Raw genomic sequence first — 17,187 nt, 5'->3', positions numbered from 1 at the left:
TGGGTGTAGGGGTGAGGAGGTGGGGCTGATGGGGGCTGGTGGTGGAGGGCACTTAGAGGCGAAGGAAGAGAAAAGAATTCACGCAGCGAGGACTGGGGGCTGCACACCTGGGAGCCAGAGCCTGGGGGCCTGCCTCCAACCTCGGGGCAAGTTGCTGTGCCACCTTCCAAGACAGGCATCAGAAGCGCACAGAGACCCTCTAAGAGGTGCCAAACGAGGTCGTATTGGAAGTGATTTCTGCAGGGCCACCACATTTCCGCCCTCGCCGTGGTGGGAGGAGCCACGAAGCCCCGCCCTTCAGCTCCCAGCCTCTGGGCGGCTTGCACTGAGAGCACTACGGCGCCATTGGCTGGATGGTGGGCACGCGGCCCGTTAAGGCCCCTCGGGCGGCAGCCTGCGCCAAGGCGCGTGTAGGTACGTGGCTAGACGCCCAGCGGTGCAGCGGGGCAGGCGCAGTGTTTGAACAGCCGCTGTGGTCGGAGTGCGGCTGGGTGGCAGAGACTTGGACAGAAGCGAGCTTGGTGCTGTTGTCTGGGGGGCCCAGGCTGCCCTAACGACGGGACCATGCTTTGGTTTATTTCCAGGGCTCTTGCCTTCTTCCGGAGGAGGGTGGACTCGTCCGAGGCCGAGAGGGAGCAGCATATGAGGCTCTTGGAAGGTATTCATTTCGTCTTCTCCCCCACAGGGGCCTGCACCTAAGGGTGCTCCCCTCTCCTGGTTCAGAGCCTCGGGGGCTCAGAAGGGGGCTGCATGGCCATGGCAGCGCCTCCTTGTGGGAAGAGGCATCCCAGAGTCCCTGAGCATACCCAGAACCCTCCTCCTGTCCAAAGGGATGGTGGTGTAGACAGAGAAGGCCCCGGGGTGGGGTGGGGGGCTTGCATTTCCCCCAATGCCTTTGGAACTTACATTGTGCATATGTTATGTAAATGTACAACAGATTCCTTCTCATATTTCCAGTAGTAGTGGATCCCCCTGATTTGAGGGTGCATTTGATTGCGTTTCCTAAACACGCGTGTATCCGAAGCCAAGTGGTCAAGTCCTGGATCTGTCGCTGGTAGGAAAACATGGGCCACACTAAAGTGGCTCACCTTTGTGTCCTGAAATCCTGCCCCAGAGTCTGGCACTGAGGGGGTGACGCGGGACAGCAGGGCAGGCATCGCTGTGTCGGGGGCACCGTGAACACTGAGAAGGTTCGCTGGGGTGGACGGTGGACCTGCTCTGAAGCATGGATCTAAGGAGCCCTTGTCTGTGCCGAGCACTGGGCTCAGGGCCGACCGGGCATTCCTGCCACGTGGTCCTGAGAAAACCCCGCAGGGAGGCGGGAGCTTCGTCGGGTTCCCGTTACAGCCGGGGCAGGGGGACACGTGCAGGGGAGAGCGGGCACCCGGCTGGTGTCCCCCAGACCCCGAGGCCCGGTAGCCATTCCCTACCGTGGGGCCCCCGCCTCTGGGGCGCCTCCTTACGCAGGGTGAGCGCGCGGGGGGCTCCGGAGCAGAGAAGGGTCCCGTCTGTGGTTGGCATCATCCTCCCAGCAGCGCCCCGGCCTTCCTGGTGCCCGGATCGGTCCGCAGCTCCTCTGTCCCCGAGAGTGAGGCCCGCAGGGGAGGCCGAGTCTCAGCGGGGTGGGCTGCGGAGAGCTGCTGCTTAGCTTGAGCGGGAAGCTCACGCTGCTGCGTCCGTCAGCCGTATTTATTTTAAAGATTTTATTTTTCTTTTGACAGAGAGAGAGAGAGCGAGCACAAGCAAGGGGAGGGGCAGAGACAGAGGGAGAAGCAGGGTCCCCGCCGAGCAGGGAGCCCGGCGCGGGGCTCAATCCCAGGACCCGGGGATCACGACCCTAGCGGAAGGCAGACGCCCAACCGACTGAGCCGCCCAGGCGCCCCTCTTAGCTGTATTTTTGCCAATGGGACAATACAGAAGAGTTTCTGACTTATTTTCATGAGCCTAGGTGGGTCAGTTGTCACCCTTGTCCCTTCTATTTTCTTGCGTTTTATGATTTCACTTGACGAATTTGTCCCATTTTTAAAAAAGGTCTCAGGGGGCGTCTGGGTGGCTCAGTCGGTTAAGCGGCTGACTTCACCTCAGGTCGTGATCTCCGGGTCCTGGGATCGAGCCCCCAGTCGGGCCCCCTGCTCAGCAGAGTCTGCTTCTCCCTCTGCCTCTGCCCTTATCCACCACTCCTGGGCACACTCTGTCTCAAATAAATCAAATCTTTATTTTATTTTTTTAAAGATTTTATTTGACAGAGAGAGAGCATAAAGCAGAGGGGGACACAGAGGGAAAGGGAGAAGCAGACTCCCCGCTGATCAGGTAGCCAGACATGGGGCTGGCTAGGCAGATCCCCAGACCCTGGGATCAGGACCTGAGCCGAAGGCAGATGCTTAGCCGACTGAGCCACCCAGGCGCCCCTCAAATAAATCAAATCTTTAAATAAAAGTTTTCAGGATTTTTTTGGCTTCTGAAACCATAATCAATCATAATCAATGTTTCTCCCAGCCTCCCTGTCCATTTCTCCCAGCCTCATTTTGGGGAGGCACCTAAGGCGTTGTGGTTCATAATGGGCTCTGCAGGCTTACGCTCTAGGTTCAGATCCCAAATTATGGCTTAGTAGCTGTGTTTGTTCAGAAAAAAAAATAAACCGGAGTGGTTTGGATGCACATTTGGGCTGGATTTAAAGCCCCAAATCTCTTTATGTGCTTTTCTCTGGTGAGATGTTTGAGTAATCTCCAGGCGTTGCTGCCACTCTCGTTGATAATGATAAAATTCTGTAACAATAATGGCTGTTTAAAGTCTCTCTAGATGCAGAAACCATGTCAACAACTACCGAGTTAGCTCTAACCTGTGCGAGGCATTCACAGTTTTAAGCAGTTGACATGTATGTGTCAGTTCATAATTATAACAACCCTTTCCCCCACCTTATTGAGACATAATTACGTATAACACTGTAAGTTTAAGGTGTGTATGATGACTTGTTATATGTATATATTGTGAAATGATTGCACAATAAGGTTCATTAACACATCTATCACCTTATATAATTATCCTCTGCGTCTGTGTGTGTGTGTGTGTGTGTGTGTGTGTGTGTGTGTGTGTGTGGTGAGAACATTTAAGATCTACTCTCCTAGGCAGACATTAGTAATACCCTGGTTTTACAGATGGAAACACATTCTGGGAGGTTAAGAAATGTGCCCAGGGTTACATAGATGGTAAAGGGAAGAGCGCTGTTCACAGACAGGCAGTCTGGTTCCAGACTCTGCCTTCTCCAGGGGAGTGCCACTACCAAGGGCATTGGGCCACTGTGCCTTACAGAGAAATGGTGACATCAACCTTTCAACGGGAGCATTCTGCCTCCCAAACACGTAATCACTATGCTCCTCTGTCACGGTCATCTGTATCTCAAACAAAGTCCAATTTCTTTCTTGATTTAGATCGTTGTCTACCATCTCTTCCTGCGGTAGGGCTTATTTCTCATGTGTAATTTGCTTGGGATATTAACTAATGAAACATTTTCTTTACTCATCTCTTAGGTGGCACCAGGTTAAAAACTGTACAAGGAGTTGTGACGAAGATCTGTAGTGATTACGGCTTGATTGATGAGTTGATCTATTTCAGTAGTGATGCTGTGACTGGCAATGTCTCTCTGAAAGTTGGACAAGAAGTCAGTGTCATTGTGGGAGAAGATAAAACATACGGATTGAAAGCGATCAAAGTAAGATCAGTATGAGTTTGGGGACCGGCTTTATTCCTGGGGGGCTTTCAGCCTTGCTTCTGTTTATTCGGCCTCTCTGAGATGACCTGGTATGCAGATGTAGAGTGGAATTTGAAGTCCAATTCACTGCTTTGTGTGGGACACTTGTTCTTAGCTTTGTAGTGGTTTCTGTTCATAAAAGTATAAATTGTATATCTGTTCTTCAGCTTTTCAAAATATGGTTAGTGACAATAATTATTAGAGTCTATATTATTCTGCAACTTCTTTTTTTCACCCAAGTAAAGGATTTTTGATTTTGTTGAAATGTAATTGGTAGGTTAAAGATTTTATTTTATTTATTTGAGACAGAGACAGAGAATGAGCGGGGGGGGTGGAGGAGGCAGAGGGAGAGGGAGAAGCAGACTCCCCACTGAGCAGGAAGCCCGATGTGGGGCTCGATCCCAGGACCCTGAGATCATGACCTGAGCCGAAGGCAGATGCTTAACGACTGAGCCACTCAGGTGCCCCCATTTTTAGTAAATTTTACAGTCATGCAGCCATCACCTCAGTGAAAATATTTACCATTTTATTTATTTATTTATTTTAAGATTTTATTTATTTATTTGACAGAGGGAGACACAGTGAGAGCAGGAACACAAGCAGGGGGAGTGGGAGAGGGAGAAGCAGGCTTCCCGACAAGCAGGGAGCCCGATGCGGGGCTCGATTCCAGGACCCGGGGATCATGACCTGAGCCGAAGGCAGCCACTTAACGACTGAGCCCCCCAGGTGCCCTGATATTTACCATTTTAATAGATACCATCAAATTATGCTTCAGCTTTATTGTACCAATTGGCACTGTCAACAGCAGGCTGTGGAAACTGCCCGTTTGCCAATATTGACAAGGATGGAAATATTTCAGTCTTTGAAATCTTTGCCAATCTGAAAGCAAAGCAGTCTCACAATTTTATTTTGCATTTATTTAAGTGTTGAGGAGAGTACAGCAACATTTCTCTTCTTTGAGCTATTTCTACAGTAGGAACATTAGTGCTGTTTGTGTGTTGTGGAAATGAGAGCTTTGCTAGGAAATTCCTCATATGAACTTTATATTTAAAGATTTTATTTATTTATCTGACAAAGAGACAGAGCATAGCAGAGGGGGACACAGAGGGAAAGGGAGATGCGGGCTCCCCGCTGAGCAGGGACCTTCCCCCAACATGGAGCTCAATCCCAGGACCCCGGGATCATGACCTGACCTGAAGGCAGATGCTTAACCGACTGAGCCACCCAGGCGCCCCTCATATGCATGTTTTGCCAATATTTCCTCCAAGGCTGTCTTTTGACTTTGTGCAGTTTAATTTTTATATATTAGAATGTGTCCATCTTGTCCAGGTGAGCTGACTTGCCATTTTCTGAGATGTAGATGGTGGGGGGAATGCAGTTTTTTTTTCTGGGAAGTTCAGGATATGTTCAGTTTTGTCCATGCCAAGCTTGAGATACTGATGGGACACCATGTCTGTAACATGGTGTATTGAGTTCAAGGACAGGAAACAGGAAGAGAGTGTTAACAGAGGAGGTTGAGATGGAGCCTCTCCAGGAGAGGGTGGTCACACAGAAGCCAGGCAAAGGTTTTCAACTGAGTCAAATGCTAAGAGGTTGAGTGATGGGAGCAGAGAAAATTGACCATTGGATTTGACAGCCTGGAGGTTGCTGGTGATTTTAAGAGCAGTTTCAGAGGCATATCGGGGCTATAAGTCCTGATTGGAGAGCAGTGAGGAGCGCATGAGAGATGGGGGGGTGAGTATAGATGATTCTTTAAATATCTTTTGCTGGGAGGAGGAGCAAAGAAACGAGACTGAAGGAGAAATAAGATCAAGGGAGGTTTGTGTGTTGTGTGTGTGTTTTTTTAAAGATAGGACTAAGAGTACACGTACGATGAGCAGTGAGTAATGCATAGAATTGAATCACTATATTGTATGCCTGAAACTCATATAACACTGTATATTAACTATACTGGAATTAAAAAACTAAAATAAAAATGAAGACAGCTACAAAACATTCCTGATGGCAATAAGAAGAGAATTGATTGAATGGAAAGCCAGACTGTGCTTCTGGATGGAAAGGATATTTAAAAACTTTTAGTTCTTGGGGCGCCTGGGTGGCTCAGTCGTTAAGCGTCTGCCTTCGGCTCAGGTCATGGTCCCAGGGTCCTGGGATCGAGCCCCACATCGGGCTCCCTGCTCAGCGGGAAGCCTGCTTCTCCCTCTACCACTCCCCCTGCTTGTGTTCCCTCTCTCGCTGTCTCTCTCTGTCAAATAAATAAATAAAATCTTTAAATAAATAAATAAAATAAAATCTTTAAAAAAAAACCTTTCTTTTAGTTCTTAAGTTGGTCCATAAATTTAAGGTAAACTCAATAAAATTCGCAAAGATAGTTATCAGAAAAAAAGATAGGAGAGTTTAGAGAATGTATGTTGATTCATTAGAAAGAAGAATTGTCAATGTAGGGGGAAGAGAAACAATAATATAGGGGCAAAGTCTACACAGAGGCAAGAGGGAATAGTACCATGTGCCCAGTTGGGGGGGTCGGCCTTGGGTAAGCGGCTTGGTTGACCCTCCGTTATTGTAGGAGGGAAGGCAGAGAAAGCCAGGATAGGTGCCAGGAAGTTGACACAGGCGGTCTTGTCCAGTGGCCTTTATTTGCTCAGAGAAAATATCTGTGTTGACTACTTCTGCATTAATGAACATAAAATATTTCTGTAATTTAAAAAATAACATGCTGATGTTATAGTTGTGAGGTGTGGATAGATAGTTTCAGATTGTGAGAAGGCATGTTTACTCGGTATGGTGGTTAGTAGAGAGTCGGGGAACAGAGAGGTCAGGGGGTCTTATAGATCATCATTTGGATATTGACAGAAGTGGTGGTGGATACATAGTTGGAAGCCTGGTGCTTGATTCCTCACTGAAAATGAATGAGGGGGAAATGACCGTGAGATTGGCATTGTCAGCTGGAAATGCATAGAGAAATGGAAATAGGCCGTGAATTAGGCTATTAAAAAGAAACAACACATGAAAATGAATTGACACCTCCATGGATCAAGTTCCCATTAGAAACTTTTGAACATGAAATTCCACTCCTAGGAGGTTATCCTACAGAAAGAAATCGGGCAAGTAGCAGTGTTTTAGGATATAAGCCAAATGTTCAACTATGTGGAGTTGAGTCAATAAATACGGCACTCCCATTTAATGGGATGCCCTACGAACCTTGAAAATAATGTTTCGGGGCCCCTGGGTGGCTCAGTCATTAAGCGTCTGCCTTCGGCTCAGGTCATGAACCCAGGGTCCTGGGATCGAGCCCCACATCGGGCTCCTTGCTCAGCGGGAAGCCTGCTTCTCCCTTTCCCTCTCCCCCTGCTTGTGTCCTCTCTCGCTGTCTCTCTGTCAAGTAAATAAAAATCTTAAAAAAAAAAATGTTTCAACAGGGACACCTGGGTGGCTCAGTCAGTTAAGCATCTGCCTTTGGCTCAGGTCATTGTCCCAGGGTCCTGGGATTGAGCTCTGCATTGGGCTCCTTGCTTGGTGGGGAGCCTGCTTCTCCCCCTGCCTGCCGCCCCCTGCTTGTGCTCACCACCCTCTCTGACAAATAAATAAATAAAATCTTTTTTTATAAATAAAATCTTTTTTTTCAAAGATTCTATTTATTTATTTGAGAGAGAGAGAGAATGAGAGATAGAGAGCACGAGAGGGAAGAGGGTCAGAGGGAGAAGCAGACTCCCTGCTGAGCAGGGAGCCCGATGTGGGACTCGATCCCAGGACTCCAGGATCATGACCTGAGCCGAAGGCAGCCGCTTAACCCACTGAGCCACCCAGGTGCCCCAAAATAAATAAAATCTTAAAAAACTATATATGACAGAAAAACACAAAGAGTGAACCTTCATTTAAACTATGGATTTTAGTTAAAGATACTGTATCAATATCGGTTCATCACTTGAACAGATATACCAGTCCAACAAATGCAAGGTGCTAGTAATAGGGCAAACTAAGCATAGAGGGAAGGAATGTATGGGAAACTTCAGCTCAGTATTCCTAAACTGCTCTAAAAAATAAAGTAATAAAATATATAAAGCTCATTCATTATTGTTATCATCGTCTCATGCCTATATGTTCATCAGGTGAAACCTATTCAGCATTGTTTATTATAGTCGTTTAAACCACTTCTGGAACGACAATGATTTGAGCATGTTTCTGCTTTTTAAACTTGTGTTATGGGTTTGCTGTAATGGTCTCCTTTTCTCACAGGTGGATGCGCTCTGTGATAGTTGCCATGGCAATGGACCCTCAAACTCCTATGCTAGAGTTTCATTTGGCAGTATTTCATCTGTAGTGGAAGGTGCTAACTACATTGATCACGCAACTTACTTCTCCCTAGATGTCATTTGTAAAGGTACAGTTTACACATTTTAAAATTTAAAACTAGGTTTTACCTATCTTTTAATTTTATCGATTGGCGTTGGAGATGGTTACAGGCACCATTTCCAGGGTCAAATTTGGAACATGCTATTTGGCAAGAGGATTTTCGGATTAGAACTACTTCTAGTGTCCTTGGCTCCAATCAGAGGCTCTCTGATACTTGAGGTGGGCCTTTGGAATTGAAAATAATGTGCAGCAAGGGACAGATACATAATGTTCTTAAAAACTCAGGCTATCATTTGTTGACGTTTCATTTATTGGATGTAGCTGCTAGTATTTATGTAATTTTTCCATTCATATAGGCACTGAATTTCTAATCTAACTGAAAAACATTACAGGTATACAGGGATATTCTTTTTATTTTTATTTTATTTTAATTTTTTAAAGATTTATTTATTTATTTGAGAGGGAGAGCAAGTGGGGAGTGGGGGAGAGGGAGAGAAAGAATCCTGAAGCAGACTCCCCGCTGAGGGCGGAGCCCCATGTGGGGCTCGTTCCCAGGACCACGAGATCACGACCTGAGCCGAAACCAAGAGTCGGATGCCCAACCAAATGAGCCACCCAGGTGCCGCACAGGCATACTCTTTAAAAAATATATATATCTCAAATGCCTTAAAATAAGGTTTGGAGATAGCCTTGTACCTTTCTGTTGGTTTGCAAACTGGCCCCCATACATGGAGGGCAAGGAGAGACCAAAGAAAGAGGCAGGCCACTCCTAATCGGTAGGTGGCCGGTGTAATAAACAAGGGAACTTACATACGAGGCTTGTCTGTGGGGGGACCCAAAAGGAGTAGATCTCTGGACCCACCTGCCAGAATGTTAAAAGTTTACATAGATGCCTTAATTGGGTTCAGTCACATACACTGTCCAGATGGTCTCGGCCACACCTTACTCTCTAAAGGCTGCGACCTCCAGCTGTGGGAATATATTCCCAGGACAGGGCAGGGGGTGAGGAGCCTCCAAGCCCCAGGGTCCCGCTGGTAGGTCAACTGATGGTCACGTCCTCTTGATGACCTCCTCCAGCACTTTCTGTGCGTGTGTGTGTGTACTGTTGTTGAATTCCACTTGTAATTATCAGGTCTATCATTTTGTTTTATGCCTACAGCAATAATTTGTTAGTTTGTTTATGCTATTTGAGTTTAACTCAGCTCGTGATGGAGTGCTAGGTATTGGCAAGACAAGACAAATAAGACGTTATTATTAAACCCTGCCTGTAAAGAGCTCATAGTCTAATTGGGAGAGGTGGGCACGTGAAAAGAACGTGATGAAAACAACACTACTGAGCAGAGAAGACAGAATGACTACCCACCATGGGGAGACTTGGGGAAGGCTACCTGGGTAAGATGCTTTCCCAGCTGGACTCTATACCTTCCCAGCCTCTGCCAGGCTGGCTTTGGAAAGATGAATAGAAGTAAAACTTTTGTACCTGTTTAAGCGCAACCAGCCACCATGTAGCTTGAATATAAAAGGGGGAAGTTAGTTCAGCCCCACCAGGCAGCTTCCCACTGAATTTTTCTGGGTTTTAAAAGCCAGGACTTGACCGTAGTTGGTGACCGTGGAAGTCCCCAAAGATGATTATCTAGTGGCAGCTGGGCTTTTAAGACACGTTTAGCTAGAAATAGCCAATTCAAGGAGAAAAGGCCCCTGGGATGGCTAAGCTCCAAAGTCAATTTCCTGGTCCCTCTAACCGTGCCAACAGGAGGCACCACCAACCATAGCCTTGCTAGGAGAATTCTTCTCAAGTTGGTAAACACTTGAACATGTTTGTAATGCCAAAGGTAGTGACTGAAGGTGCAGGAGAGAGCAGGAAGGACCGACAGAACCAGGGCCCTGAGGCATAAAGAGAGGCCGGGCCCAAAGCGCAGGTGAAGGGACTTTCTGCTGCAAAATAAATTGAGCGAATCAGAGTAATAGACCTCTCAAGGGTGAAAAAGAGAGTGTATTAAAAAAGACCTGAGCACCTAATCAGTCATAATTAGCATTGTCAAAATAGCTGCTGTTAATCTGATTATGAAACCTAATGAAAATGACAAAAGACAAGTTCCAAATTTAAAACTTAACGGGAGGGTGCCTGGGTGGCTCAGTTGGTTAAGCGACTGCCTTCGGCTCAGGTCATGATCCTGGAGTCCCGGGATCGAGTCCCGCATCGGGCTCCCTGCTCAGCAGGGAGTCTGCTTCTCCCTCTGACCCTCCCCCCTCTCATGTGCTCTCTCTCTCTCTCTCATTCTCGCCCTCTCAAATAAATAAATAAAATCTTTAAAAAATAAATAAATAAATAAAACTTAACGGGAGGGAGGGGGGCACCTGAGTGGCTCAGTCGTTAGGCGCCTGCCTTCGGCTCAGGTCATGATGCCAGGGTCCTGAGATCGGGCCCCGCATCGGGCTCCCTGCTCCTCGGGAAGCCTGCTTCTCCCTCTCCCACTCCCCCTGCTTGTGTTCCTGCTCTCACTATCTCTCTGTCAAATAAATAAATAAAATCTTTAAAAATAATAATAAAACATAATGGGAGGGGCTCAGTCGGTTAAGGGAATGACGTCCAGCTCTTGATTTCGGCTCAGGTCATGATCGCAGGGTCATGAGATCAAGCCCGTGTTGGGCTCCACGCTCATTGAGGAGTCTGCTTCAGATTCCCTCCCTCTCCCTCTGCCCCCCCCACCCCACCACACACACACACTCCCTCCCTCTCTCTCTAAAATAAATAAGTAAATCTTAAACCAAGAACATAATTGGAATTGGGGCGCCTGGGTGGCTCAGTCGGTTACGTGTCCAACTCATGATTTCAGCTCAGGTCATGATCTCATGGGTCCTGAGATTGAGCCCCACCGCCAGCTCTGCCCTCAGTGGGAAGTCTGCTTGGGATCCCCTCCCTCTGCCCCTCCCCCCATCTCTCTCTCTCTCTCTCTCTCTCTGAAATAAATAAATAAATATTTTTAAAAAACATAATGGGAATCTAAAAGAGGGAAAAATTGCATTAAATTTTCTTGTCCCACACAATGGGGAGCCAGCGTATATTCTTGTTGATGTTCATGCAACGGAATATTTGAGTGCCTGGCTCTGTTCCAGGTACTGTTTTTTCCTAATATTTGCATTCTAATGAGGTAGATCTCAGATGGGCAACCAGTAAGTGTGCCCCCCGCCCCCTGCCCAAAGAGAGTTCCAGATTGTTCTACTCTCCAGGACTTGAACCAGGTGCTGTGATAGTACCACTGGGAGTGGGATGGGGTGGGGTTTGCTATTGATAGCAGATTAAGGAAAGCCTCGCTGAGGAAGAGACTTGGACCTGAAGGAGAAGAAGGAGTTAGCTGGGGAGTATATTCTAAATCAGGGAAGAGTCGCTGTAAAAGTCCTAAGTAGGGAAAATCGTGGCCTGTCGTAGGAACTGAAGGGAGGACAGGGTTGTGTGGTGAGTATGTGCGGTATGACCTGAATGAGGGATGGTATGAGATGGGGTTCTAAGTGCCAGTAAGATCCAGATGGAGTACAGTCTGGTCCTGTGTGAAGGGCATAATTTTTTTTAAAGATTTTATTTACTTATTTGATAGAGATAGAGAGAGGGAGAGCACAAGCAGGGGGAGAGGCAGAGGCAGAGGGAGAAGCGGGCTTCCCGCCGAGCAGGGAGCCCGACATGGGGCTCGATCCCAGGACCCTGGGACCATGACCTGAGCCGAAGGCAGCCGCTTAACCATCTGAGCCCCCCAGGCGCCCCTGAAGTGCATAATTTACACTAGATTTAATCCTATCGAGAACCTTCTGAGGTAACCTTGATGCAGTCAGTTCTAGTAGGATGGGATAGAGACAGAAACGATCGTAAGTAGGTTGAGGAAGGAGTGGGAAGTGAATATATGGAGACCACGTGGGACAGGAGCACGGGAGAGGGGGTGGGTGAGCGTACGTGTTACTCTGCGCACGGCGTGGAAGTGTTTCTATGTCAGTGCTTCGGGGCCCGAGATCCCATTTGTTTTGACCTGCTTCACAGGATGGATGGTGGCGATCAGCCCCATTTTGCAGGCAAAATGTGAGAGTTTAGGTCCATGAGTATTTGCTTGTGGGAAATGGTTAACATCAATAATGGGTCCAAGATTGTGTTTTTTATGTGAATAAACAATAAATCTTAACCATTTAGGTGAAGGATGCTAAAATGGAAGTGAGCGTTCAGCCTCAGGGCAGGGGTGGGGAGTCTACCAAGTACACAATGTTGGTATTTCATTCCCCTTTATTTTTCAGGTTATGCACGAATACAGTCCTATAACATCCTACATATCCTTATTTAACCGGTACGACCTGAGTTAGAAGCCTGGGGTCATAAATAAGGTTATTTCTTTATTTTTCAGAATATATTGGCTTGAGGGGCACCTGGGTGGCTCAGTTGGTTAAGCACCTACCTTTGGCACAGGTCGTGATCTCAGGGTCCTGGGGTTGAGCCCGAGTCGGGCTCCCTGCTCAGCGGGCAGTCTGCTTCAGATTCTTTCTCCCTCTCTCTCCTACTTAGTCTCTCTCTCTCAGATAAATAAATAACATTTTCTTTTATAAAAAAATAAAAAACAAAAATAAGAGTGCCCACTTGAAAGATTAAAAGGAAATTCCGGGGTGCCTGGGTGGCTCAGTCATTAAGCGTCTGCCTTCGGCTCAGGTCATGATCCCGGGGTCCTGGGATCGAGCCCCGCATCGGGCTCCCTGCTCCGTGGGAAGTCTGCTTCTCCCTCTCCCACTCCCCCTGCTTGTGTTCCCTCTCTCGCTGTGTCTCTCTCTGTCAAATAAATAAGTAAAATCTTAAAAAAAAAAAAAGAAATTCCATGTAACCTTTTTTTTTAAGATTTTATTTTTATTTATTTGTCAAAGAGAGAGCGAGAGCGAGCACAAGCAGGGGGTGGGCGGCGGCAGGCAGAGGGAGAAGCAGGCTCCTCAGTGAGCAAGGAGCCCAGTGCGGGACTCGATCCCAGGACCCTGAGGTCCCGACCAGAGCCGAAGGCAGGTGCTTAACCGACTGAGCCACCCAGGCATCCCTCCATGTAACCTTCTTATCCCTTTTTGGACTTTCCCTTATGCCTTGAATTACCCAATTGTACAGCATCTTAACTCAGTTCAGAGGTAGCTTCCCCGTTTCAATATGCCTCTGCAGTGACCAACAGTCACTAAAAGACCCTGTTCTTCAGCTGCTGACATTCTTAGGATTGGATTCAGGAGACTGGAGTGGGCAGGGAGATGTTGGAATATTTATTCCCCTAGATAATCTCATTTCCAGGCCTCACATTGGCAATGACTTGATACATCTACCAAAGGCTATAGCTTGTGTAGGGCACCCCTCTCCTACATCTGTAGCTATAGGGGGTGGCCGTATCCTCTGTTGTCCAATCTGAGTCATTTTGGGAACTAAAAAAGGGTGTTAGAGTTGATTAAAGTTAAATTGGCTTTTGAAGTTTTTACATATGACTAACAAATTGGTTTTAGGTTTGGACATTTAAAATAGTATTAATATATTTTTCTTAAGTTTTATTTATTTGAGAGAGAGAGACAGAGAGAGCACAAGCAGGGGGAAGTGCAGACTCCCTGCAGAGTAGGGAGCCCAACATGGGGCTCGATCCCAGGACCCTGGGATCATGACTTGAGCTGAAGGCAGATGCTTAACCAGCTTACGGAGTCCTCACGTGACCTTTCTTTGGTGTGTGTGAGGGGGAGAGAGAGCACAAAGCTCTCAGTGACCCTTCTTACAAGGACACTAATCCTATCAGATTGGTCCCTTCCTTATGAGCTCATTTATTTATTTTTTTATTTATCTCTACACCCAACATGGGACTTGAACTCATGACCCCAGGATCAAGAGTCACAGGTTCTATTGACTGGACCAGCCAGGTACCCCTCCTTAGGAGCTCATTTAATCTTAGTTACTTCCTTAGAGGCCCCATCTCCAAATACAGTCACCCTGGAGGTCAGGGCTTTGACATACGAATTTTAGGGGGACACATTCAGTCCATAGCCCAGATGAATGACATAATTCACGTATGAATTAACTTTCTTGGAAAATTAATTCATTACTCATTTTCCCTAAACATGCATCTGTTCTTTTGCTCATTGCTGCCAAAAGGGTTTATTGAAAACTAAAAAAGGGGTTACCAAATTATTAAACAAATAAGTAGTTATTAGGTTTATAGCAAGAACATTCAGACTAATCTCTACCCTGCATGACAAGACATCGGAGTTAAGTTTTCCTATAAATGTTTCACGTAAACATAACCTAGAGTACCTCACATTTCCCGGCGATCCCCCCAACTTGATAGCCTGGCAGAATCTTGCCATTTTTAGGCTGTGGTGTGTATTTGGGGCTGACTATGTGCCAGGCACTGTTCTATGAGTTTTATAGGTACTGATTAATTCTCCCTTCAACTTTCTGTGGTAAGTCCTACAATTATGCTCTCATTTTATAGATGAAGAAATTAAGGCACAGAGAGGGTAAGTCACTTGCCCAAGGTTGCAAGTTGAGTAAATGGCAGCATCAAGGTTTGAACCCAGGCAGCCAGATTCACACTTGTGCCCCGACTTATGTACTTCCCTGTGTCTCCAGAGGGACTTGTGAACATGACCAATGGTTTAATGAATCCCGTGCTGCTCTCAAAGAGCTTGGCCTGTGAGGCCCCGTTGAGGCTTTTCCCCAACAGACTTTGGGAAACCAGTGAGAGAATCAATGCCTAGAGGATTACAAACGTCCTTTCTGACAGGAAGACTTCCAGGTTACCTGTTTTAAAAGGTTCAAAACATACTTTCGATGTAATAGAAATTATTTTAGTGGGCGCCTGGGTGGCTCAGTTGGTTAAGCAACTGCCTTCGGCTCAGGTCATGATCCTGGAGTCCCGGGATCGAGTCCCGCATCGGGCTCCCTGCTCAGCAGGGAGTCTGCTTCTCCCTCTGACCCTCTTCCCTCTCATGCTCTCTCTATCTCATTCTCTCTCTCAAATAAATAAATAAAATCTTTAAAAAAAAAAAAAAAAAAAAAAAAAAAAGAAATTATTTTAGGATCTTACAACATCAGAGTAACTGTGAAACTGAACATTACCAAGACTAAGAAATCATTCCAACTCAGTTTCTCTCTGTGGCTGTTTTAGGTTTCGAGCCTTACCAGGGGGACCGAGTAGAAGTTGAGTTTTGCACCCAGTCGGACATGTTGAGCAGAAAGGCCCTCTCGGTGAAGCCTCTGAGACATAAGCATGTGCATGAGGTAGTCCGTCTGCATGTAGCTCTTGTTATTTGGTTCTGCTTCTCCTTCCTCTAGTGATCCTTGCTGCTGCTCGGGATTCCATGGGGTGTGTTGGCAAAACCATTCTTTGCCAAAGAGGAGTCTCTTTCCTTATTGAACAGGCTGTGCTTCTAAACGGACATAACCTGAGAATAATATACAACACACATATAATTAAGATCTCAATTAGGTAGTCTACTTGGGAGGTATTAAAATGCCCCGAGAGCAACCAGAACAGAAAACAGATCGTGTTGAGGGAATTGTGGGGGAAGAATGAATGGCATGGTGGGGGGGACCAGCGCCTGCAGTAAATGCTGGGTGTGACTTGGGGAACGGAGACTGGAAATAAATTGGAAAGTCGGTCTGCACAAAGGGACAGATGGCGCTTGGGATGTGACCCAGGAAGTGGAGAAATGGCATTCTGTTGGCCACCACGTTCCTTTCTCGCTCTACCCCTTTCACTCCCTCAACTATTGCCAGAGAGGTTAATGGACATTGTGTGGTGTGTTTAGTGCAGAGTTTCTAATCCTCGACCAGGGCCAGGTCTGCAGGGCTTCTGACTTAGCGTCTTGAGGTAGGGGTCACCATGGGTCGTTGTACAGAGCGCTCCCGGTGTTTCAAACATGGCGGCCAGGCTGGGAATGGAGCGACCTACAGATTAAAGCGAGAGCGAGGAGGTGCAGGCCGGGTTACAGCGGACCGTGCTTTTACATCAACATTTCTATTATCTGTAATTACAGGTCTGCATTACTAGCCTACATGGAAGAAATGGGGTGATAGATGATAGCATCTTTTTCACCTTGGAATCTCTGAAGCTGCCTGATGGTTACACACCTCAGATATCTGACATTGTTAACGCTGTCGTGGTGGAGAGCAGTCAGTCCTGCTACACTTGGAGAGCGATTTCTATGACTCCAGTGAAAAGGCGGTAATAAGAAAACAGCATTTGTATTCCCTGTGCCACTTTCCTTCTCTTGTCAGCAAAGGGCCTGGTTTAAATGCTTTTTGTGAAAAATAGCTTAGTAAGCCTCAACAGTTAATGCAGGCACAACCTTTCAAGTTCTGTGTAGGTTGGCTAAATGGAGTGTGCCTTCTGGAGAGTGGCCAGCATTTTCCATTATTGATTAAAGACATTTTCATCGTAATCCTTTGTAATAATCTTATATTTGATTTTCTCTTTTTAGTGGATTTGTTTTTTTTTTTAAAGACTATTTATTTATTTGAGAGAGAGAGAGAGAGAGAGAACATGAGCGGGGTGGGGGGAGGGACGGAGAGGGATAAGTAGACTCCCCGCTAAGCGCAGAGCCTGATGCAGAGTTCGATCCCACAACCCTGAGATGATCTGAGCTGACGTCAGATTTATTTGAGAGAGTGAGCGAGAGAGCACTAGCCGGCAGGTGGGAGAGGGGCAGAGGGAGAAGGAGAAGCAGGCTCCCCACCGAGCAAGGAGGCTGACACAGGACTCGATCCCAGGACCCTGGGATCACAACCTGAGCCGAAGGCGGATGCTTAATCCACTGAGACACCCAGGCGCCCCTAAGAACCTTTATTTTTTTTATTTTTTATTTTTTTAAAGATTTTATTTATTTATTTGACAGAGAGCGAGAGAGGGAACACAAGCAGGGGGAGTGGCAGAGGGAGAAGCCGGCTTCCCGCCGAGCAGGGAGCCCGATGCGGGGCTCGATCCCAGGACCCCGGGACCATGACCTGAGCCGAAGGCAGACGCTTAATGACGGAGCCACCCAGGCGCCCCTAAGAACCTTTATTTTTAAAACACAATGTGCACCATAAGTTGTTGTTGTTT

General features: G+C 46.9%; 1 protein-coding gene across 1 annotated transcript; it reads left to right on the top strand.

Annotated features, from left to right (window-relative positions):
• Positions 1 to 481: 481 nt before the first annotated feature.
• CT55 (cancer/testis antigen 55) lies at positions 482 to 16,500 on the top strand. The gene is made up of 5 exons (XM_035725758.1): positions 482 to 658; positions 3,528 to 3,709; positions 7,985 to 8,129; positions 15,253 to 15,365; positions 16,124 to 16,500. Exons 1-5 carry the CDS (start codon positions 565 to 567, stop codon positions 16,313 to 16,315), a joined length of 726 nt encoding a protein of 241 aa, XP_035581651.1. The 5' UTR covers positions 482 to 564; the 3' UTR covers positions 16,316 to 16,500.
• Positions 16,501 to 17,187: the final 687 nt, after the last annotated feature.

This window comes from Zalophus californianus, chromosome X (assembly GCF_009762305.2).
Source record: "Zalophus californianus isolate mZalCal1 chromosome X, mZalCal1.pri.v2, whole genome shotgun sequence".
Lineage (NCBI taxonomy): Eukaryota > Metazoa > Chordata > Mammalia > Carnivora > Otariidae > Zalophus > Zalophus californianus.
Note: the sequence above shows the minus strand (reverse complement) of the source record. Positions and strands in the feature narration are given on the sequence as shown.

Bases quoted from the DNA above. Each gene is read 5' to 3' on its own strand.
- CT55 (XM_035725758.1), top strand. From the start codon at position 565: ATGCTTTGGTTTATTTCCAGGGCTCTTGCCTTCTTCCGGAGGAGGGTG. The intron at 8,130-15,252 runs GTACAGTTTACA...TGGCTGTTTTAG, and splicing joins CCTAGATGTCATTTGTAAAG to GTTTCGAGCCTTACCAGGGG. The intron at 15,366-16,123 runs GTAGTCCGTCTG...CTGTAATTACAG, and splicing joins GACATAAGCATGTGCATGAG to GTCTGCATTACTAGCCTACA.